Genomic DNA, 25,431 nt, shown 5'->3' with positions numbered 1-25,431 from the left:
TTATCGATATGTTGTGATTGTAAATATGTTATTAATGACATTTAGACCATGGAATAAGTATTATATATGAGAAAACATGATAGTGAGCTATAACCATAATTGTGGAGAAATTGAAGGGAAATGGTGAATTGTGGGAAATGTAGATGAATGATGATTGTTGTTTGCGATATTGTGAATGTTGTTATGAACGTTTGGGAGTTGATATAGAATATGGGAAAAGTAGTAGCAACAAAGGAAATGCTGCCCAATTTTCTCTAGAAATAGCAATACGTTCTTATAGCCGATTAACTAATGTTAATGTGAATTCTCTTGAAGGTAGAAACGTGGGCATTGAAGGAGAACAAGCAAGCGATAGATTAGTTAAACGTAAAAGGTATGTGAGGCTAGTCCTTTCTTTCTAATGGCATGAATCCTATAGCATGACTTTTCTTTCCTCTTTATGAATTTCCTACATTCCGGAAAACTAAAAGTCTATGTTCATGAATAGCTATATAAGATAAGCGATATGTTACGAACCCAATAATGATGATGATGAGCTTGAGTCTAAAGATTCTAGATGGTCATAATATGATGTTCCTATAAAGGAAATGATGTCGTGTATCGTATACTCACCTTATTTACTATTTCCTTCAAGGTGAGACAGAATGCTTATAAATGCTCCATAATGGAATCGGGGGTTCACGACCTTATGTCACCCCGATAGGATATAATTGTCTTAAACTCCCAATCATGCATTATGACAATAGTATAATGAAAATATGATAAGTCTATGATATGTATATGATGTTATCACACCGCGCCTACATGACCGGGCAGACACCGCTAAGGCGGGCAGTGTATACACCATGTCTAGATGGCATGGGCAGACACCACTAGTGGGCGGCATGAGATGATACCCCGGACGCGGGAGGCCTGGACGCAGACTAATGATTATCACACCGTGCCTATATGGACGAGCAACTTATATATTTATGCATATATGATATGATGATGATTATGAGTAAGACAGCATGTATTATTTCTTTTATAAATGACTGTCAAATACAGATGTTCCTTATTGATGCTTCCTTTATCTCATTGACGTATCATTACCGTTTATGCCTCTCATGCTCAGTACAATGTTCGTACTTACGTCCATTTTCTTTGGACACTGTGTTCATACCCACAGGTAGACAGGGAGGTGAGCTTGATCCAGACTTGTAGGGGCTGTTAGCTGACTTGAGAGCACTCCATTGTTCCGGAGGTGCCGTGATTATTCTTTTGTATATATATATATATATATATATATATATATTGGGCACGACGGGGTCCTGTCCCGTCCCTATGTCTAGCACTCTAGTAGAGGCTCGTAGATACGCATTGTGGGTTATATGGTCTCACGAGGTTGCTATTATGTATATACATATATTATTTTGTTAGCCGAAAGGTTTATGGATACAAAAGTATTTATGTTTCCAAAAGAAAAATGATTTTTCTTATGATTTGAGTATGAATTTGGTAAAAGGGCATTTAATAAGTATGATGAGTAGTAGAACAGGTGGTGCTCGGTAGTTAGCTCCGGGTACCCGTCACGGCCCCTAGTCGAGTCGTGACAGTAGATATCACCTAAATGAATATTTTTCATCAATGATGCCATATATTTAGCTAAATCTAACATTGATTCAAAGAAACGTAGATCTTTCGAGACATCTTCATTCCATATGATTTTAGATTTACCTCACCCCTTTTAACACATCTTCATTCACAATAGTTGCACACCTACAAACTGCTGCTTTTGTAGGTCAAGACCAAACCGTCTCAAGCAGTCTTCTCTCATTCTATCCTTAATCGTGTTACTTGTACTTTTTCACAAATGTTGTCATTTTTATTTTATTTAATCTTATATGACCGCATATTCATCTTAGCATTCGCATCTTTGCAACACTCATCTAGTGGATATGTTGGACTTCAGCGGTTAGCATTCACTATCATATAACCATGTGTTCGGTAGAACTTAATCTTTCACTTTGTTAGACATTCTTATATCACACAATACCCTGTTAGCACTTCTCCATTTCAACCATCTTATTTTTGTTCTATGAGTAACAACAGTATTTATCATTCCATACTCTGAAACAACGAGCCTCGATACCTAAATTGTTTTTATTTTAGCAACACAATCCATACTATCTAGTCTCCTTAGCTTCCCTCTTCTCATGGTGACTAATTTTACAACCATGTATTCAGTCTTGCTTCTACTTATAATGAAACCCTTACTTTCTAAGTTTTTCCCACGATTCAAGTTTTTTACTGACGCCCCCATAATTTCATCAACAAATAGCATATACAACGGGACCTCATCTTGATTATGTTGGTTAGCTTATCATAACTAGGATAAACATGTGTTCAAAATCAATTCATTGAACAGACTCCATGTTACAGGAAAATCCTGTGTATTTTATACTCCTGTTCTTACGCTAGTGACAACACATTTATACATGTCCTTCATAGGTATTTATATATTCATACGAATTCCTTTCTTTTTCATCACCCGCCAAAAGACCTTACGCGGTACTCTTATCTTATGCTTTCTCTAGGTCAATGAATACTATGCATATTATAAAACTTCATTCACAAACCGTACAACATCTAATTAGGCTCGCAATTTGAACTTTGTTTTGCACTTTCCTTTATCAACTGCAGAGGCGTTTTTATACCTTAATACATCAACTTACTTTATTATTGATTTGCATGCACCAGTTCAAGTAAGACAAATCGAGCTAAGAAATCTTAGATACACGCTCTATTGAGATTGCTTCCAACAATTTGTAATCAAGCTTGTAGCAAAGACTGATTTATGCTTATCGATTCATATTCTTTGCTACAATCAGGGACAAATTCCCTTCTAGTGGTGATGTCGTATGACACCATTCACTTCAAAGCGGTTTCCTTTGTTGTGTTAATCAGATAGACAGCTCATAAAGAAAATGCAAATCAGTTTTAGACTAAACATATAGTTTACCAAATTTGTCTACATCTCTTCTAATCTAAGAAGGCATTCTTGAAATTCTAAATAGAATAACAGCGTTTCCGTTAAAGGCTGGGTGACTTAACTGTATACTCCCGTGGCAATATTTCCATGAGCCACGCTTGAGACCAGTTTCTAACTCTGAATAAGCAAAATAGAGAAAAATAAAGAACTACGGCAATTTCAAAAGTATCCTTACAAAGTTCCCAAAATTTTCCTTACCTCTGTGCACCTAGAATATGAACAGTACAAAAAAGAAAAAAGGAAAGAGAGTAAGGGAGAAAACATGCTAAGCAGAAATTGGATAAAGCCCATGATTTTCAAAAGTTAATTTAGGTCAACCTTGGACATCTCAAACTCTACACATTGTGACAGATCCTGAAGCCCGTGCACCAGCATATCTTTGACCAAAATGTCAGTGATGGCCCTTTTTACGAGCCGGGGAAAAGCCATCAATTGATTTGTCCTCCCCATCATACCCAGCCTGTTTCTATAGCATATAAAACTAAGCTAAAAATGAACTTCAACAAAACCAAGTTTACTGGTGTAAATTTCATACCTCTTTGGTTAGGCGCTTCAGAATGTCCAAAATCTCTGAAAAATCAGGTCTTTGAGTGGGATCTTGCTGCCAGCATTTCTCAAGAAGTTCCACAAGCTTTGGATGAGCATGTTCGGGAATTCTTGGCCGTAGACCCTGATAATTATCATTCCAGTGAGGAATGATAGCTTAACAAGAGAAGGTTTCACTAGAAATTACAATGACACGCATATTACCTGTTGCACAACGCCGACTGCTGCTTGTAAAGGTGTTAAGTGTGCATATGGTATCTGGCCCGTCGTACACATGACATATGTCAGAGTGATAAAGAAATACTAGGTGATATTGTGTAGCAGTAAAACTTACTTCTCCACTCAGAAGTTCCCACAGCACTATACCAAAGCTGAAAACATCGGCCTTGTGATCATATGGTCTGTGTTCGATTACCTTTCAACAAAGAGAAACCATTTTAAGGTTGAAGTAAACCTTTTTATTTTTGATAAATAAGGTGGAAGTAAACTACCTTGCTAACAAATGGTTAAGCACAAAATAGGCTTCAACATTACTGAAATACAATGGTGGAGTGGGATGATATAAAAGAATGGAAAAAAAATAAAAAGCAAGGATGCCAAATACTAAACATGATACTCAGCAGAATCTTAAACCCTCAGCATGACAAATTGTAAAAGGAATTTGAAGAAAAGTGAACCAAAAACTCAATAAAACATTATTGAAAGTGACAGCTTGGAGGGGACAATCAGACTTCATTAAGTCAATCAATCAATCAACCAACAACTCCAGCCCCCAACTAGTTGGGGTCAATTTTATTAATAATCTATATCCATTCTACCCCTATTTGGATCCATTTTATTCCAATATTCAACCACCAATGATTATAGTTCTAGAAACAGTTTTAGATGTTTCTAAAACTAGTGGTATTCAAAAGCTCATACTTATGGCTATAATGATGTATAGATCTCTAACAATACTGAAAATATTCCAGATTAACAAGAGACCTAACGTAAGTCTAAGAAAACAATTAGAGACCTAAATTGACCTCTCATATCTGGATCCTCAGCTTTCATTCTGATTCTGGTATGTTATTAGCTAATCTCAGATAGATTTTAGCTCTTTTCAGACAATTGATATACCTTGTCCCATTTAACAATTTTAATCATCATAGTATTCAGAGGCTTATGTAGGACGTGACCAGACCATCTCATATGACCTCCTCTAACTTTATCCTCTCATTTTTAAACTGTCTTGGGGAACAACAAAATGTTAGCATGAAATAAAAGGAATTTTTGGTAGAGCAATCATGCATGATGTGAACAAGAAAATTACAATATCAGAATCATGACTTCAAACAGAATTCAGGATATTGTAATTAGTGCTGGGCAAAATATGAAATTTACATCTTGCACACCTCAGGAGCCATCCATCTATATGTTCCAGTTTCTGCAGTCATCACCCCAGTTTGAGCTTGCACTCTAGCGACCCCAAAATCACCAACCTTAACAACCTATACAGGAGAGAAATGCATCTTCAAATCAAGGAGAATACACAGTTAAAAAACAAAGAGGGGGGGGGGGGGGGGGGGCCCTTTGAGTGGAAGAGGATCGTTGCCAGACAACTCGGATCGTACCAGTACCAAGTTGAAAGAGCATTGGGATGATTTAAGGAAAATTTATTGCTTTATTTCCTTGGAATACAGGGACGAGTAATATAGACATTATCAAGAATATTAGTACAATATGGTAATTTTTAGAGTGCAACATTTGCACCTTTTTGTAATCTTGATGTAATTTGAGTTATCTATTGATCAAGCTCGCATTCTGTTGATAGTACTCATTGAAATTTAAATAGGATTAAGTAGCAAGTGAAGTGCATGTGATTTGACATTTAGATCTCGTTAACTTATTCTTTGTCCTTAATAATTCGTTTTGTAGTCTATTAACAACTCTTGTTTCACCAACAACAATAACTATGCCTCAATCCCAACCAAATTAGACTAAAGTTCTGAATTAACTCATCATCTTCATCAGTAAGGCATTCAAGGATCTGAATCCCATTTTGAGGTAACTATGAACTTCAAAAACTTCATATATTCCCAATTTTGCTTCAATACTCTTGGATAGCCTAATTATACAAGAAATATTTTCTCCATATTCTCTAATGCTATTGAAATTCTAACCTTGATAAGCCTGTCTTTCCTTTTTTAAAAGTTTCTAACAATGGGATAGAGTAATCTGAATAACTTAGTAAGCAATGAAATGATATCCCAAACTTCAAAAAGTAGACACATTAAGACTACATGACCAGCTTTTCTCATATTGTATAGATACATCCCTGACTTACTCCATGTTCATCCATTAGAAGATTGGCAGTCTTCAGATCCCGATGAATTATGTTATTCTGGTAGAGATAATTCATTCCCTTAGAAACATCAGCTGCAACCTTGAGGAGAGTAGGAAGCTTAAAGGCACCTTTTTGCTTGTGCAAGAAGTTGTGAATACTTCCTCTTGACATGTACTCTGATCAAGAGTAATCGAAATGCAGCTTTTAATTAATATGATGGAGACAGACAGACACCATAGGTACTCAAAATAATTTGTGATAGAATGTGGTATTAGTAGCTAAGAGATATGTTTCAAAATTTCGGCAAATTCAACAGATGCACCCCACCACCAGCTAGTAACATAATGAAAATATAGATCTATTGATGAACAATTAACACAAATCAACACAGACCCAGCATTCCTTTTTTTTTTTTTTTTTTTTTTTTTTTTTTTTTTTTTATGGAACAGGTAACTAGACCCAGCATTTCTCTAATACAACATATCATCATACTTCAAGCTTAATAGATTGAAATCTCAGAACTATACCAGTCACGATGCATAGGTTTGGAGCTTGTGTGCATGCCCCTATAAATTGAACAACATTTTTGTGCCGAATTTTCCTACAACAGGAATTAACAAAAAATCTCAACGAAGAAATAATAACTTAGTTACTGGATATTTAAATCCACAAGTACACTTCCAACATTTTTGGGATTTGCCATTATTCCTCAAGCCAAAGTGCGGTTTAATCATGTCCATGACGACTTGACTGCATATGCAAAGAAGGTTGGCATTTGGTGACTTAATCTAGAAAGATTATTTATCAATTACAAGAGAATCTTTTGTCTTAGCAGATGATTTTCAGATGAGATCAAGTTATGGAAAACAACAGAATTTCATGGAAAGCTTAATCCTTCCTTGAGTATGATGTTTGTTACTGTGAAAAGCCAAATGCCAATTACAGAAAAGATTTATGAAAAGGAGGACTTGGCATTAGGAATCTGAAGAACCGGAGCAAAACTTTGAAATCAAAGTGGTTATAGAAATACTCCCAAGAACAAACTCTCTGGGGAAGTGTTATCAAGAACAAATATGGGGAGCAGGACAAGTGGGTTACCAAGGAGGTCAATACCCCATATGGAGTGAGTCTATGGAGGTCCATCAGAGTTTTATGGCCTTTCATAAAGAACCATTCTACCATCAGACTGCAAAATGGAAACAAGACCATCTTTTGGCAAGATGAGTGGATAGGAAATAGGAGTTTGCAGGAGTCCTTTCCTGATTTGTATGTTCTTGCTCAACACCAAAAAAGGACAGTGGCAGTCTCCTCAAGGGGGGCTGTTGTTTAGAAGAATGATGAATAATTGGGAGATTCCTATACTAGCTGAACTCTAGAAGCTCCTGGGATCTTTCAAAGGAATGCAAGGAGGAGTAGATTGCTTGTGGTGGACTGGTAAGTGGTAATAGCAAGGGTCTCTACATGGTGAAGGCAGGTTATAAGATTATGAATGTGCTAGTTTCTCAGTTCTTTGAATGGCCTTGGAAACATATATGGAGGGCCAAGATACCTTACAAGGTCGCTTGTTTCACATGGTTGTTAGCCAATGAAGCTGTGTTGATGCATGAAAATGTGATAAAGAGAGGAACCTCTTTATGCTCAAGGTGTTTCTTATGTGGGGATGATACCGAGAGTGTAGGTCATCAATTCCTACACTGCAAAGTCACAGATCAGCTATGGAAGATTTTATCAATTGCAGAGGCATCTTGGACAATGCCTAGAAAGATTGCTGATCCTCTTTTTAGCTGGGAGGAAGCTGGAATTGGGGCAAGGGACAGAAATAATTGGAGCATCATTCCGACCTCTATATAGTGGACATATGGAAAGAAAGAAATGCCAGATGTTTGAGAACAGATGTAACACAATAAAGAAGATTAAACTAACTGTATTCTGCTTCTTTTTTTAAAAATTTTGGTGCGCAAAGTCTTACTCTGTAGATACAGAGACAATCCTAGAAGTTTTTGATTCCTGTTAGGATTGTAATCTCTTCAGTTTCTTTTTCTTTTCTACGTATCTATCTCTTGTAAATTGGGGTTTTCAGTACTACCTAAGTACTGGTTTATGATACAAACTTTATCACCTGTTAAAGAAAAAGAAAATAGTAATGACATACCTAGTTTCCATGTTCATGCATGTAAAAATATCACCAATTCAAGTACTAAAGTGAAAATAGTTACTCCCTACTTCCCAAATTGAATGTCCTATTTCACTTTTCAGAGTCATTTAGTTGAATATACTATTTTGTTGTACTTTTTATGAAGAAAGTTTTAAATCAAAATCATATTCTCCGAAGAAATATTGTATCACCTTTTAATTCTACTCCAGGTATTAGTTAGTTGACACTTGATAAACAGGATATCAATTTGGGACCAAGAAGTGAAAATTATAAGAACATTCTCTAATAGTAGAGAATATTGTTTTCATATAGAGTAAGCCACTATCCCAAGAAGCATTAAAACAATCTGGTCTCGATTAATCTGTAAATCATGGACAGAGTCACATTTCACATGAATGAACATAAGTGAGGTTGTAAATCCTAAATGGTTGCTCATTGAATGAACCTGAACATATGACTGACACACCTCATAATGAAGACCTCTTGTGAGAACTCTTTTAATATATCCATATTCAACTGCTCTGGCTTCAGAACTTTTATAGCTACTTCCTGGCTACAATATGTGCCTTTATACCTGAAAGAGACACTGTAAATCCTCTGACTACAACTCATAGAAATCAGAAAGAGATGATTGGATCATACAGATCTCCAGATGATCCAGAAGCAACTTTGTTTTCATACTTTAACAAACAGACATCAATTTCCCAGTCGTCAGTTCCATCAGTAGGTATTTTAACACAGCTAGAAACTGATCCAGATACTGTTTGACCTTGCTCGTTCATAGCAGCCAACGAATGTTGTGGTTGCTCCTGAAAAACATCACTGGAAGATCACAAGTTTGCCACCAACAGAATGTCCAATATAAAACCCCAGTCTGTAAGCATCCAATTACAGAGAAAACGTGTGCTGAGAAAAGTTATAGAAAATTTCATCACCTTTTGTTTTCTGACAAATTGGTAGTTCATCACCTTTTAGTTATAGGATATTCTTATGATGTCATGTTACAAGAAAAAGGAGACAAACAGGAAGTGGAAGAAATGTCAAAAACATCAGCGAGGACTATCGACCGAATACTGTAAGTGTATGTAGATACAGGCTACCAAACATGTATTTGCATTTGTAAAGATATATGTTTATGTCCTTTTATCATTCTCATAACAAAAACCACATGCATATTGCGCATAATTACCTAAAGAGAGTCCTATAGACAACCTTTTTTTTTCCGATAGAATATTATATAGACAACCTTAAATGGATAATTGAAAAAGCCAAGCTGGTCAGAGAAACCTAACATAGTTAAAATGCGTAACAATATGTTTCTTCCTCACATACTCATCTAAGATATTTTTTTTTAGAAGTTTTGAAATGAAAAAGAGTTCCAGAAGGATAGATTAGTAAGTGGATAAGTAATCATATTATCCGCCATATAGTTATCCGTCATCAGGTAGCCTTGTTTTAAGTTTTAACACAAGTATCCTACCAACCTATGATTTCATCAATCATCATCGCTCTACCATAGATGTAAGCCCAAGCTTTCAAGTAACAAACCTTAGGACCGTTATAGTTACGGCCGCCGTTCACCGGGGCTTCGGTCGCCGGCTCCCCTGTCATCTATAAGTCGAGCTTTCCAAATTACGTCGAGGATTATATGTTCTTTCAGAGAATTGCAGCCAAACCGAATCTCTTAACCTTATCTAACCTTATCTGACTTCTTTTTATGCTTTTATTGAGCCGGGGGTCTTTCGGAAACAGCCGTCCTACCTTGGTAGGAGTCAGGTCTGCGTACACTCTACCCTCCCCAGACCCTACGATGTGGGATTTCACTGGGTTGTTGTTGTTGTTTTTGTTGTGTCAGAGAATTGCAGCCAAGATTTATATTATATGTCACTTATAGTCCTATTTCCTCGCATTAATACATACATCAAGCGTAAGTTCAGTTTACGTTAATTGTTTTTATTTTTTATGTCATGATTTTGTTTACATTAATTCGTGGTCCACCTGGGAGTGGAAAACTGAAATTGATTTGAGGACAGTTAGCAATAGGATTGCTCTGCTGGAGATCACACTATACCTTTGTCCTAAATCAAAGGCAACCTTCCTAAGCAAGACTTCTCACTTTACTGAAGTAAGAATGACAGAAAGAAGCAGAGAAGCGCAGGCAAGACTTTATTTTCAAGTCACACATTTCTTCTTCCTTTTAACTTCCAATGGTTTACCGACTACTTGTGATCTCATGAATTAAATAAACAAGCATGAACCTCTTCCCAGCGGACATTGTTAAGACCTTGGGTCTAACTCAGCCCTAAAAGCTGTAGATTATAGCAGATGAGATGATGATTGCCAAGGCCATATAAGGAGACAATAGCATATTTCCTCCACCAATGTGGAACACTTAACAGACATGCCAAATTCAAATTAATGCAATTATGACCAGTCCATTCATGACGACAGAGATTGAGAATCAACTATTTTCAGGAGTTCTCTATAGGATGCACTAGACTACTAAAAGTAAGATACAACATGGACTACTAAAAGTAAGATACAACATGGCACCAACACCTTGATATTGGAAGAGAAAAGACATTGACATGATGCACATAAAATAAATAGGAGATAATTCCAAGTGCCATTCATTCCCATATCAAGCAGTGACAAGAATATCTACCTTGCTCCTCATTATTCCCTTTTGCAGCTCACCCTTCAGCAACCCTGTTTCCTAGAATTTAATATTAAAAAAAAGAATAAGTATGAAGTATATAGCACCGCTAAAATAAAAGGCAGACAAATACTTTATAAATCTTGTGATTGTAGGAAGAGAACAAAGATGTGGTTATTTGAGGGGTTTCTTTGCAGCGACAGGAGGGAAATGCACAATGAGGGTTTCAGGTCTATTACTCGCGGAGGACACTTTTGCTTTTTGTATCCTAGTCCTTAGACAAATTCGTATATGGTTCCAAGCAGTGCCAAACATCATTCCAATAGATGAAGTAAACTATATTGAGAATTTAGCACGGTGCTTAATTCCAGGGTTGGAGCTCTTTCAACTACTTATCTCAGCTTACCGTTGGGCGCTTCCCACAAGGATCAGGCAACAGGAAACCCGGTGATCAAGAGAGTCGAGAAGAGGCTACCAAGATAGCAAAAGAGGCATATGTCGAGGGGGTAGGAAGTATTACTAATTAAAAGCACTCTATCGAGCATCCCTACATACGTTGTCATTGTTTCGGCACTGGCCAGTGTCACAAAGCTAAATTGGAAAGGCTCCAATCAACTTCTTATGGGATTCAGCAAATGGGGTTAGGAAGTTCCACCTAACTAGTTGGGAGGACGTTACTTCTCCCCGCAAAAAATGAGGTGATCTTGGGACCCATAGAAAAAAGAGGTGATCTTGCCCTATTAGGGAAATAGTTGGGGAGATTCAAGATTGGGGAACATGAATTATTTGAGAGGTGATAGAGGAAAAGTATGGAGTTACAAGGGGTGGAGGCCTAAAAATATTCCACTCCTCTTGGGTTCAGAATATGAAGTATTACTATGTGAGGACGGGAAAACTTCATCAGCAACATAACCTTCAAGGTAGAGGATGGAAGCAGAATCAGCTTTTGGAATGACAAGTGGTGCGGAAAAAGAACTTTGCGACACATACCCAGACATTTATAATGTATCAAGCCCAAAGGAATGACAACATAATAGATTTGAATGGTACAAGAAGGGGGAGTATATTGGGATGTAAGGGTCAGGAGGAGCTTTTGACATTGGGAAGTTGCCGAGGCCTGATTGAAATGCTTTACTAGAAAAGTATATCTACAGGACTCATGAAGGCAAGGGGTGGAGAGAGATGGACCCTTTTCAGTAAAATCATATTATCAATGCTCTTGGAGATGGAGGAATCAGGTTTTCTTCATACTTAATGGTCTGGATTCCACGGGCACCAAGAAAGGTGTGTTCTTTTGCTCGGCTGGCAGGTTGGCAGCGATAGGAGCAATATTGACAGCAAAGAATTTGAGAAAGAGGCAGATCACATATGTCAGATAGTGTTTTGTGAAGATGTGGACCACCTCTCTCTACATTGTTAGGTGGTTATTTGCTTGTGGTGTTAGATATAGAGATGGTTCAGGCTGCAATGCTGGCCACAGTGAAGGAAGCATTCTCCAGTTGGAAATTTAGGAGGAGGCAGAAACACCAGATAGTTCAGAATGTGACCTCACAAGCATTCATGTCGATCCTGTAAAAGGAAAGAAATAGGAGAGTACTCGAGGGGATAGAGAATGATTATGTCCATTTGAGGAATAGACTCTCTTTTCTAGTTTGATTTTGGTGCACCCATGAGATCTGTTTGTATAAAAAGATCGAGCATCTTTAATGCAGATTCATATTATGTCGCAGATTATCTACTTTGTTGTATAATGCTTGTACAAGGGAATCTTCCCATTATTAATTTATTAATAAAATCATTTACCTTATCCCAAAAACAAGAAGGATACAATATACTCCCACATTTGAATGTAGGTTGCATCTCAAAAACGGAGCAGCATCTTATTTACTTGAGTGTTCAACAATTAAGTGAAACCATATTGAATGAAATTTTATGAGTCTAAAATGAGAAAGATAACAGCAGAAACTCATGGAAAAGAATTGCAAGCTAATCCTAATTAACAAACAAATCAACACTGAACCAACCAACAATCCAGGAGGAAATGGTCCAAAATGTAAATGTCTTTGTCAGAAGAAAAAGGAAAAAATCAATATCTTACTTTCAGACTTGCAACTACAAAGTAATCCTCTTCCAAATTATTTGTGTGTAAAACAACAACTATGCCAGTCAAATAAGTATAAACTGAAGAATGGAACATAGTCCTTTCAAATGGATAGCAAGAATTGCTTCTCCATAGAAAGAAACATAAACACTGTACCTCATACTGCCATCCGTCAACCACAAAGACATCCAAGGAGAAACCATCAACCGTCGAGAAAACATGAGCTTCCTCAATGTTCAGACCAATCTCAGAAACTATAGAAGTCAACTGGAAACCAGGATGAACATTAATTTTTAAGAGGAAAGAAGATGAGAAAAAAATAACATGCTAACATTTCCCAAAACTGAAACATATATAAAAATAACATGCTAACATTTCCCAAAACTGAAACATATATGGAAGCTTCTAGATTAACCAATTATAACTTACAAGGAACCACCTTAATGTGGTCTAATTAATCAATGAAATAACCACAAAACTGCCTGAGATAGAAGAGCAAATAAGATAACACAATTACACAAGGGTGTTGGTCCATATAAATCATCTCAATATTTCTAATAGATGTCTTTCTATGTTAAGAGGGATACAGCCTTAGGAAGGTTAAGAAGTTATGAAAGCACAACTTGTATTCCTGTTGGGTTAAACATAGGTTTGAAGTAGTGCAAGGACGTACGTACCGAAACCTTCTAGTTGGTGAGACATCTTTATCCTGGTGCCGGTGGCGGAGCCACATTCAAGCAAGGTGGTTCATATGATACCCCTTGCACAAACTTTTTACTTATTATACATGTATATTACCAGCAAAAAATAATAAAATGCATGATCAGTACAATGGTTGAATCCCCTTAACTTGAAACAGAAGCTTGATATGATAAAACTTATTTTTATAGAAATTGAATCCCCTTAACGAAATCTTCGGCTCCGCCACTACCTGGTGCCTAAGTTTAAAGATAATTTTTGTTCGGCAAAGACAGTCCTTTTTTGTGATACTATGATTTTTGTATACAGGCCCTCCAAAAAGAAAGAAATTGAGTCAACGTCATACTAATAGGCTGTGATATTATGCAGTAACTGATTTCAAGATTACTACGATGAGAATTAACTTCTGTTACAGATTTTATCAGTATACATATGTCAAGATTGTAATACCATATTAAATTATGTCAGTATATGCGCAAACAGTAGATTTCAGAGGCCTAGTTCATTCTCAGAAAATTTATGCTAACACCTAATACTAAATATTCAAGGACGGTTTTATGAAAACTCACAGTTACAATGTATACGCGCAAGTACCATGTAAGGAGCAACGAAGATTGCCACAAGTGAGAGCTACCTGAGTGAGCAACTTTGGCTTGTCAATTGTTGAAAAAGTAATCTCATGCATGGGCCTACATAAATTCAATGGTACATGAATACTGCTTGAATACAGGCTAGGAAAATTTGTAAAAAAGATCAAAACTGTAGAAGAGATGTTATTAATGGTTATCTCACAAATGAATATTTCACTTGCGGTAGGATCAGGAGTCATGAAGAACAAGCAATTTACTTGCTTTCCCACTCATATATAGTCATAAATCTACCTGATATTTCTAACCCCAGGATCCCCATGCTTCTCTTCTATCTCTTCAATAAGCTAACAACAAGAGGTGGTTCCTTCTTACTGCAACCCCATCTATCAGTTAACATCACCACCATAAATTTGTTACTGTGACCATCTTCCATCCTTCTTCCCTCTCTATCTTTTCTCACCACGATCATGACGACATAAGCAAAAATCTGCCTCATCCCTCAACCATCATGTCTACCAGTAACAATTGTTGCCAAAGAACACTACCACTACTAAGCAATCAATTCTTAGATTTAGTACTTTTTTTTTTATAAGGATTACATTTAGTACTTTTTATAGCCGTTTCTTACATTAGTACTTAGATTGTCAGTGGTAGAGCGGTCGGTTGTTAACCGATTGGTTGTACATTAAAATCCTACTTGGGGAGATTTGATTGACTCTCAATTCTTTAATTCAAAATAAAGGGGCTCGCTTTGCCCGTTAAGAGTAGGTAGCCCGTTTCCTGTCTTTGTTTCTAGCGCATTCTATCTCATCGTATCACATTCTGTTCTGCGAGATATATAAGTGTCACTTTCTCTGTAATGCAAAGCTGAGAAGTCAATCTACTTGAAATTATACTTTTTGGGGTCATTTGATTTGCAAACAAGTTATACCGAAATTATAATGTGGGGATTTTACTACGGAGATTAAATAATAACGGAATTATTTAGCGGGTATAGAGCCTGTTTGGATGGGCTAAAAAAAAATAAAAAATTGGGGTAGCCCAACTTATTTTTTTGGCTTATAAGCTGCTTTTTTTAAGCTAAGCCAAACGGGCCAACTTATTTTTTTGGGCTTATTTTAAGCACAAAATGGCTTATAAGCTGGCCAACCAAACACTCAAAAAAGCTGAAAACAGCTTATAAGCTAAGCCAAACAGGCTCATACTTTTTTTGCTTTTTTATAGATGTTTGGTTCATTGAATTAAAAATGGGATATCGGAGTATAATATAAAACATGAACTTTGTTTTCATAATAGATAAACTTGGATAAACTTTTATTTCCACTTTTAACCTTGGTCTTCTTAAAGAACTTTGGGAAGAAGAGCTTTTGAGGAGTGCACTTTTGGCATTTGGTTGTTTTATCCCAGGATTGTTATCCCACATTGAATGTGGTATACGAAGTACCAAAATTGTGGTATAACTAACCTCGTGATTTCTTATAACGGAAACGAAAATTCAACCAAACCCAGGATTATTTAATCCCACAGTTTATCCCGGGATTACTATCCCTTATCCCATGAACAAACTACCCCTTTAGGGATTGATAGAGTAGCAAAGAGGCAAGAGCTATGCTGAGGGTGAATGACTTGAAGATCAAATAAATGCAGACGCTGCTGTTATATGTCGGACACAGATTCTTACATACTCTCTTCTGAACCTATTACTTTAATATCTTAAAACAATTTGATATGCAGGAGAAAAAAGTAATTGGAGAAAAAAGTAATTGGATATCGTGATAATTAGGGTTGAATTTTAGAAATTAGGATCATGATTCATTTACATTTTAATTGACAATGCTTAATAAGTATTCAGGTAGACCTGAAAGTCATGTACAATTTGCCTTTGTAAAATAGGTAAACCCGACCAGTCAAGCTCAAGCTCAGATTCCTTAGAAGGGCTCCACTTCTTCTGTAGTTTGAGAAAGGCAGTGGGACGCAAATAAAAGAATCGGGCTGGTTCTCCAGAAAACCTTTTTAAAATGAAATGGTTCTCCACGGAACCTTAAATCTTATAATCAATCAAGAATCATCCTAAAATACAATAGCGATAATCATTAAATTTACTGATTCAAATGTTACTCATTTGTAGACAATTCATTAGATTGACTTTTGTCCAAAATGTGATTGCACAAGATTTATTTTTTGTTGTTAGGTATGATTGCATGAGAAAAATATAACTTTACTTATTTTCTATTTTCTTGTTTTACACAAGAAAAGTATGTGATAAATTATTCTTCATGGAAATATCTATAATGTTTGAAAATAAATTCTTTTGTTTAAGGTTTCTTAAAGCACACTCGTCATATAATCCAAGTGGAGCATACTCCTAGCCAGGTACATTTTGTAAGCACAAAAAGTATTTTCATTCCTCTTCCAGAAAGGGCTAACTGTGCATGTATATATGAGATACTGACAGTCGTGAAAGCGCGTCATAAATCAAATAGCTAACCTGAAATTATGACGCACCAATTAGAATATAAAAGGTGAAGATGTTGAAAGGTTACGGAAAACATTACCTGGTTGTCCGTGAAGTTGAATTGACATCACTTTCTCCATCATGTACATGAGCATTATTATCATGAATTTCAAAGGGCTGTAGATTTGGTGATGCACCAAATGTTGGAGGAGGATGGACGCTGGGAGGTGGAGGCAGAGAAGAAGCACGATGGCAGAAAAAATAAATTCAAACTCAAGGATGAAAGGACAAACAAAATCACAAGTCTGAAACTAACAGAAAAAGATCAAAACATACATAAAAAAGACGAACCTTAACGCTTAACAAAGAACACACCTTGGGTATTCTTCTTTAACTGAAGAATTTACATCATCCGAGTTGGTTGAGATTCCATTGTACGTGGGATGCACCTGCATTATGACATCTTTAGGTGAGATGTCACACATGATAAGAATCTGCCAATTATACTCGACTTAAACTAGGCATCTCATTCTAAAATGGCAATTATTCTTGTGATTGGACTTTGATAGGGATAGTTCTTTAATTTAATCAATAACTCATTTTTCTTTTGGTTCCCTGCCTCATCTCATGGACAGTATATCCAGAGACTTTTCCTTTATCTCATCTATGGTATTGTAGAGCAATCATAGATCTGGGCAGAAGTGCCATTCCCAACCTTTGGCACAGTACACCCTATTCACAGAGTCTTATTTTAATTATTTTTTAATAAGGTTAGCATTTTTTTTTAAACACATGGGGAAGTCCCCATATACAAGCCGTATACCAAAAGAAACAGTCTTATTGTAATAAGTCGCACATACTTTAATTTAAATCTGCGACAAGAAGGTGCCACCAAAACTCAAAGGCAAGTTCTACAAAGCAGTGGCTAGGCCGACTATGTTGTATGGGGCGGAGTGTTGGCCAGTCAAGAAGTCTCATGCTCAGAAGATGAAAGTGGCGGAAATGAGAATGCTGCGACGAATGTGTGGGAACACTAGGAGCGATAGGATCAGGAATGAAGTTATCCGAGACAAGGTAGGAGTAGCCTCGGTGGAGGACAAGATGCGGGAAGCGAGCCTGAGATGGTTTGGGCATGTGATGCGGAGAGACACAAATGCCCCAGTGCGAAGGTGCGAGAGGCTGGCTATGGACGGTTTCAGAAGAGGTAGAGGTAGGCCAAAGAAGTATTGGAGAGAGGTGATTAGACAGGACATGGCGCATTTCCAGCTTACCGAGGACATGACCTTAGATAGGAAGGTATGGAGGACTCCGATCAGGGTAGAAGGCTAGTAGGTAGTCGCGTTTACCCTTTCTTGCGAGTAGTTGCATTGATCTTTAGTTTCTTGTCCCTTGATTTCTGCGAGTATCTGTTTGCACAGAATGGTTTATCATGACTTATTCACTTTCGTTGTTTTCATTTTCATAATTGCTTTGAATTGTTTACCCGTATCTAACCTTTCCTATGTTTTTTCTTGAGCCGAGGGTCTTCCGGAAACAACCTCCCTACCTAAGGTAGGGGTAAGGTCTGCATACAATCTACCCTCCCCACACCCCACATTGTGGGACTCATTGGGTATGTTGTTGTTGTTGTTGTACTTTAATTTAAATCTAGTAAAGGGATGCTTTTTGCTTATTCTCTAGCTCCTGTTCTTACCCAACATAAAGCCTCTTTCCATTGCAAGCCTCAAAACCACAAGCTCTAACTTCTAACGTCAGTTCCTTGGGTGTTAAGAAGCATCTTAGAACCATATAAGACTTCCATATGAGGTGGCCCGAACATTAGTCTCACAATCCAAAAAAAAAAAAGGAAGAAAAGAGACTCTCCATAAGACTGTCTAATTTTACTTTCCAGGTAACAGGACACATTGATAATGCAAATCGACAAACACTTGATCAAAAAAAAATGTAAATCAATAAACACCATCACATTGACTAACTTAACGATATCAGCCTAAAGAAACTTAGAGCAACCAAAAAATCTCTCTTGACCTCTAAGAAAGTTGTCAAACAGAAGTTCTAATCAAACTATGATGTTTCAACTTAAATTTTACAGACTTATTCGCCAGAACAAAGATACCAACCATAGCTTTTTTCGAGTCTAACTGTTCAAGAGTCTTTTATCAGGTTAGTTGGATTCCCTGTTTGTACGTGTATAGTTACTTTAAATATAGTATTATTATTGATTACATTGCAAAATTCATTGTTATGACAATGAAAAGACCCATTTTACAAAACAACCAATTTGGTGTGGTGTGATTGTTTTCTTAGTTTTCTTTTCCATTCTGCCTTCACAATTTACCCTTTACCTTACTTTTCTTTTCACACACCACCCATTAACCTATTCCGTCTTCATCATATTCTATGCATACTCCTCCTTCTCGCCACTATACATGTTCTTTCTTTTTTTTTTTTTAATGACATGGGAACCCGCAGCCGCTACCCTTCGTGTGCGCACAGGGTAAACCCAGCTCCTGTGCAATATCTCGCAAACCACACAGGAGAGATAACCCGCACTAGGCAAGCCCCGTGCGACAAGCTTGACTCAGAAGGCAAATCCCCTGCTGTCGTAGGCAGGGGTTTCGAACCTGAGACCTCCATTATGAAAGCCCCATGCTCAACCAACCGAGCCACCCTTGCCGGTTCTCCTACATGTTCTCATTCTAACCACTTTCTAGTTTCTTGTTATCTTTTTTCGAAAACAAAATTGATTGTTTCATACTATCAAATTTTAAAAGTTTTAACAACCCTTTCTCATCAGTACTATTATTATTATTCTGATTTTATTATCTTGTATGTAATCATCTTTTTTCCTTTTTCCTGTTGGTATGAATTGTTGATAAATCCAATATTTACAGTAATTAAGGGTATTGTAGTAAACTTATCCTAATTGTACAGTACAATACAATCAAACCAAACAAGAAAAATGTTATTAAACCACAACAAACAGCACAGTCTATCCAAACATTACTTCAACAACACAACGTAGTAAAATACAATAAAGTGTAAGACGATATACTATAAAATGATGGATTAGTAAGTCCCCCAATGCGGGTACCAAAAACCTGATGAGAAACCAAAAGAAAAAGTTGGAAAAAAAAGGTGTGTGTGTGAGGAGGAGGGGGGGGGGGGGGGGGGGGGTTCCCAAGAAAAGGAGAAAAAAACAATTATCTGTCGTGCCCATAGAGGTGAACCATGTTACTTTTATATCAGAAAAAATTACTTATATTTTGCTATTTCACTCAAAAAATCACTCAAGTGGAAAAGTGGTTTATCCGTCCACTTTTTAATAGCATGGCACCTGTTTTTTTTAAGCCAAAAATAAAAACATTAAACTAGACCATTTTAACCAAAAACTTCTATCCAACTGAAACCCCAATCGTAAAATCTTTTTATAGACTAAACAAAAGGTCCAAATTAAAATTACAAGTTTTTAATTGGTTTGTCATCGCTTCATAAATTCATATAGCTGCGCTTCATACTCGAATTTTGCTGCTAATAAGAAAAATTCACTAATTGAAGTTAGATGGCTCATTTTAACTAAGATGCTTTTTTCGTTCCTTTTAACCAAGATCAGTAAACTAGAATAAATTATGCTAGACACCTCAATGTGAGGTGATTGCTATCACAGTTAAGTGGGAAGTAATTCAATCACCTCCTTTTTTTCCAATTAATATAGATAGCAATCACCTCAAATTTACTTATTTTCCCTTTTTGCCCCATTAATAGCGATAGCAATCACCTCACATCGACTTATTGTCTACACTATATATAGCTCAAGAGGGGTTGCCAGGTTTTGTACAAGCAACAAATCATAATAGAGTCTATTCATACTCACCAATCTAAGACACTCTAAAGACATGGCTATGAAGAAGGCTTCATACAATCTTTTCACCTTGGTGTTTGTGATTGTTCTATCAATTGGTAAATCTCTGTCTCCCCCCCCCCCCCCAACCCACCCTCACATATATATAATACACACACACACCTTTCTTGGACCCTGCGTTAATACGAGATGCTTCGTGCACCGACCTGCCCTTTATTTTTACACATAGCACACTTTACTACAGAAATCCCATTTGGAAATTAATGTAAAGGGCAGTCACCACATTCTCTTCAAAGCCTCTTTAGTTATGTCATGATCCATGAAATTATTTTTTATGTGTGCATCTTTAACCGATTGAGAGGATTTTGTGTGAATTAAAAGAATTATTTTCATGTTATTTACACTACTAACTCAAATTTTACTGTGTTGATAGGTTTCCACGTAAAGTCAATCAGGACTGTGTAGTTTAGTGTAGTGTCCCCATTGGTAAAGGCACTGGAATATGCCTGGATGGACATTGCACATGTGAAGCTGTGGAAAAACATAAATCCATCAGCAATGCCAGAACTGAAGCTGCTAGAAAAAATTTACATGACTAGGATACAGATCCATGAACAATTTTTTTTTTTTTTTTTTACTTTGATCCGTGATTTCAATCAAATATGACAAGGAATTCGATTTTTGATATGTAAGAGGGATGATTTATATTCTGTTCTAAGAAAAGAAAATCCTGAAAGCCGACAAGAAAATCTCTCTTGATGTTTCAACTTAAATTATACAGACTTCTACACCAGAACAAAGATACCAAACGTAGCTTTTTTCGAATGAACTGTTCAAGAGTCTTTTATCAGGTTATTTGGATTACCTATTTGTACTTGTATTGTTACTTTAAATATAGTATTATTATTCATTAAATTGTAAAATTCATTGTTACATAACAATGAACAGACCCATTTTACGGAACAACCAATTTGATGTGGTGGGATTCTTCTCTTACTTTTCTCCATTCTGCCTTCACAATTTACCCTTTACCTTACGTTTCTTTTCTCACACCACCCATTAACATATTCTCTCTTCATCATATTCTAAGACCCTCATACTCCTCCTCCTCGCCACTATACATGTTCTCATTCTCACCACTTTCTAGTTTCTTGTTATCTTTTTTCGGAAAAAAAAAAAATTGGTTGTTTCATAGACTATCAACTTTAAGTTTTAACAAACCTTTCTCATCAGTACTACTATTCTTCCCACTCTATACAGATACTCCTTCAAGCCACTTTACCATTTTGTATGCAATCATCTTTTTTCCTTTTTCTTGTTAGTTTGAATTGTTGATAAATCCAATATTACGGTAATTAAAGGTATTTTAGTAAACTTATCTGTTATTGCACAGTACAATACAGTCAAACGACTCAAACCAAACAAGAAAATGTTATTAAACCACAACAAACAACACAGGCTATCCAAACATAACTTCAACAACACAATATAGTAAAATACAATACAGTGTAAGAGTAAGACGCTATATTATGAAACGATGGAAAACAACAATCCAGACAGGTGTTAAAACTTTTAACTCATAACTGAAATATGCGATAAGTACCAACAGAAGTGCCAAACCTAATATACCTTACCACATGAGATACAAAGATGTACAAATGCAGCTACTAAAATTCCATTATTTGGAGCAACTCATGGGATGATGCACCAGCAGATGTTTCAATTACAGCCACTATCATTTTTAAGAGAGCACATTGTTTCAACTTTCAAAGAGCACTGTTAGCAGTAACAATTGATTGGACACACAATCCATATCAAGCATAAAGGATTGGAGATCCGATTTCAGGAGTAAAATTATGTCTTAATAATAACGATCTATTTTTCCCATTATTATCCATAGATGAAGCAGGAAACTGACTGACTTATGCATTCAGAATAAAAAACAAATAATTGATAGAATATCGTGGTCCATGAAAGTACAACTCTCCCAATTTCTATTTGAAAGACAGAGTACGAAGGATGAATTAAATTTCTAGCCTTTAGGTGCAATCAATAAGAACTTATCCTAATAACAGAACCAACTGAAATGGGTGAAATGTATAATCGTACAGAAAAATTCTTCATCTCCTATGTTGGTAGGATACCACACAGGACCCGGTTGAAGGAAATAAGCACGGCTTATGAAAAGGTTAAAGAGCTCGTTGGCAGATTCCTCAGTCTTGGCAACTAATTTGAACCATATCATAGATCCTCTGCTGCTAAGCACCAAATGTATGGAACTAAGAACCCAACTAGGTAACTAAAGCAAACCTTTGCTGTTGTAATTTACGGGGATTAGTTGCTCACAGTTTGTGCACATCTTATGCACCAAAAACCATAAGGAAAAAGATAACAAGGGAAATATACCTGCACAAGGCGAACATCAAATGCAGGTCTATTCTCAAGATCCTCCGCTAGTTGCAGTAATCTCCTATGCACGAGCACATCTTCCGCTCTTTCCACATTCACATCCAATGCATATCTGCATGCAACCATAGTCATCCCCATATACCACTACAAGTAGACAGTCCCATTTGATCACAAAAACTAGATATTTAGACGAAACAAAAACCACAATTCCTAAATCAACCTTATAATTAAAAATATACTCCCTCCGTTTCAATTTGTTTGTCTTGCTTTCCTTTTTAGTCCGCTTAAAAAAGAATATCTTTTTCCTTTTTTGGCGAATCTTTAATTCTAACTTTCCACATGGCATGTTTAAGACCACAAGATTAAGAGTCTATTTGGATGGGCTTAAAAAAAGCCGCTTATAAGCCAAAAAAAAATAAGTTAGGGTAGTCCAACTTTTTTGTTTTTTGGCTTATAAGCTGCTTTAGATAAGCTAAGCCAAACAGGCCCAATTAATTTTTTGGGCTTATTTTAAGCACAAAATGGCTTTAAGCTGGTCAGTCAAACACTCAAAAAAATTGAAAACAACTTATAGGCAACTTATAAGCCAATCCAAACGGACTCTAAAGGGCATTTTGGTACATTCTACATATTAGTTTAAGACCACAAGATTCAAAAATGTTTTTCACTTTCTTAAACTCCGTGCCCAAGTCAAAACCAGACAAAAGAGTTGAAACAGAGGGAGTAGTATACAAATTGATCAATCAACAAGCTGATTTCCACAAACTAGGTCGATTATACTCCTCTATAATCATTATACTTTATTCCAACTCATTTGTTCCAGTATTAAATAATTTTTCCTTTTAACGCAAATTACTGTAAAACGAGAAGCTATCTAAATTCGACAAAAAGCACCAAACAAAAATATGCATGGAATCAAGGAATTAGAAAGAGATAATGGTCAAAAACACACATGAAGTATCACTTTTTTGTGAGTTTCCTACCTGAACTATCAAGTGTTTGCGTTTCTTACCTAAACTATTGTCAACTATTTATCTAAACACACCTCGAAATTAATGAGTCAGCTGCCATGTGGACGAAATTTAATATGAGCAAATTAAGTTTCTGCATTCAAATTAAGAAGCTCGCAAAAAAAGTGATACTCCTGGTGTGTGTCTTTTACCATTATCTCAATTAGGAAAGATAGGGTTTTAGAGAAGTTAACCGAGCGGGGAGGCGATTAAAGTGAAGCCAAAGCTGGTCTTCAAAGCCAGGTAGGTCAGCTTCTTCGAGATTCAAATCCTGTAATCTACTCAACACTTCATTAAACACTTGAACTTTCTGTCTCTGTAACCGGCTATGCTTCGGGGAAGCCGACGGCTCCATAGCTCGGCTTCCGCAACTCTCGTTATCATCTATCGCCATTAAATCAAACACCAAAACCCAAACCCCTTCTCTTCAGGCAACCAAATTAAAATTAGAACTCGCTAGAACAATGGAAAGATTTCATGTGCGTAGAAGAAAAAAACGACTGTTGCTCCATTATTTTCAGAGAGCCCGTTTGGATTGGCTAAGTTGCTTATAATTTATTTTTATTTTTTTTATTTTTATTTTTATTTTTGTAGGTTTTTTGAGCGCCGGTCAGCTTAAAGTCCGTTTGACTTAACGTATCTAAAGCAGCTTATAATATTAAAATAGTTTATAAGTTAAAAAAATAAGTTAAACTAACTCAACTTATTTTTTTTAGTTTATAAGTTGTTTGCTGCTTATAGACATAAGCCCATCTAAACAGGCTCTTAGATGTATTTTATTTGAAGGGGAAGTATAGAGCCTGTGTGGATGGGCTTAAAAAAAATAAGTTTGGCATATAAGTTGAGCTACCATTTTTTATTTTTTTTTGCTATAAGCTGTTTTAGATAAGTTAAATTAAACTAAATTGGCTCAATTATATTTTTGAGCTTATTTTAAGCACAAAATAGCTTATAAGCTGGTCAGTCAAACACTCAAAAAAGCTGAAAATAGCTTATTTCAGCAACTTGTAAGTTAATCCAAACGGGCTTATAGATGAGAAAAAAGGGGAAAGGAGGGGAGGGAAGTTTTTGTTTATTTTTGGTGGAAGCGTATTAGAGTTATTTTACGCTTTTGTTAAAGGGAAAAGGGTCAAATATATCCCTCTACTTTAGTATAATAGTTAAATATACCCTTCGTTAGTCAAAGTAGATAAATATATCATTTCCGTTAGTCAAAGTAGATAAATATACCCCTTCCGTTAAGAAAATACATAAATATACCCCTCAGTTGACAGAATCTCTAATTCCACCATTAATTACACGATTTAACTTAAAAAACTCATGCCCACCCCGCGCCAACCCGCAAATTAATTCTTTCCACCCAAATATACCACCCACCACTACAACCGACCCAAAACAACCACCACTTCCACCACCACAACGCTCATCTTATATACAACCGCTCATCATTTTTAATCAGTTGTAGCGAGCCAGAAGATGGTAACAATGATTCATCCCATTCCCTTAGCATCACAAAACTTGATGTAGAATTGATATGGCAGAGGTAAAAGGCAATAATCGTGATAACAACTATTGTATTTTTTGACATGGC

At 36.3% G+C, this 25,431-nt stretch overlaps 1 protein-coding gene across 5 annotated transcripts; it reads right to left on the bottom strand.

Moving 5' to 3' along the window:
- Positions 1-2,962: 2,962 nt before the first annotated feature.
- LOC132624902 (serine/threonine-protein kinase STY17-like) lies at positions 2,963-24,387 on the bottom strand. Of its 5 annotated transcripts, none has more exons than XM_060339653.1 (16): positions 24,035-24,382; positions 22,828-22,942; positions 16,935-17,008; positions 16,660-16,779; positions 14,149-14,203; positions 12,972-13,082; positions 10,724-10,774; positions 8,701-8,867; positions 8,525-8,632; positions 6,431-6,504; positions 5,904-6,079; positions 4,972-5,067; positions 3,912-3,992; positions 3,782-3,835; positions 3,567-3,701; positions 2,963-3,491 (listed from the first exon to the last, which is right to left on the bottom strand). In XM_060339653.1, exons 1-16 carry the CDS (start codon positions 24,232-24,234, stop codon positions 3,423-3,425), a joined length of 1,686 nt encoding a protein of 561 aa, XP_060195636.1. In that variant the 5' UTR covers positions 24,235-24,382; the 3' UTR covers positions 2,963-3,422. The 5 variants fall into 5 exon arrangements, with proteins under 5 accessions (XP_060195636.1, XP_060195635.1, XP_060195637.1 ...); XM_060339652.1 differs by having other exon boundaries at positions 2,963-3,497; positions 24,035-24,381; XM_060339654.1 differs by having other exon boundaries at positions 2,963-3,497; positions 8,740-8,867; positions 24,035-24,381.
- Positions 24,388-25,431: the final 1,044 nt, after the last annotated feature.

This window comes from Lycium barbarum, chromosome 12, assembly GCF_019175385.1.
Source record: "Lycium barbarum isolate Lr01 chromosome 12, ASM1917538v2, whole genome shotgun sequence".
NCBI classification, from domain to species: domain Eukaryota; kingdom Viridiplantae; phylum Streptophyta; class Magnoliopsida; order Solanales; family Solanaceae; genus Lycium; species Lycium barbarum.
Note: the sequence above shows the minus strand (reverse complement) of the source record. Positions and strands in the feature narration are given on the sequence as shown.

Coding starts and splice junctions, on each gene's coding strand:
- LOC132624902 (XM_060339652.1), bottom strand. CDS start 24,234: ATGGCGATAGATGATAACGAGAGTTGCGGAAGCCGAGCTATGGAGCCG. Junction 10,775..12,971: donor TTGACGGATGGCAGTATGAG/GTACAGTGTTTA, acceptor ATTAAATTCTAG/GAAACAGGGTTGCTGAAGGG. Junction 3,498..3,566: donor TGAAGCGCCTAACCAAAGAG/GTATGAAATTTA, acceptor TATATGCTATAG/AAACAGGCTGGGTATGATGG.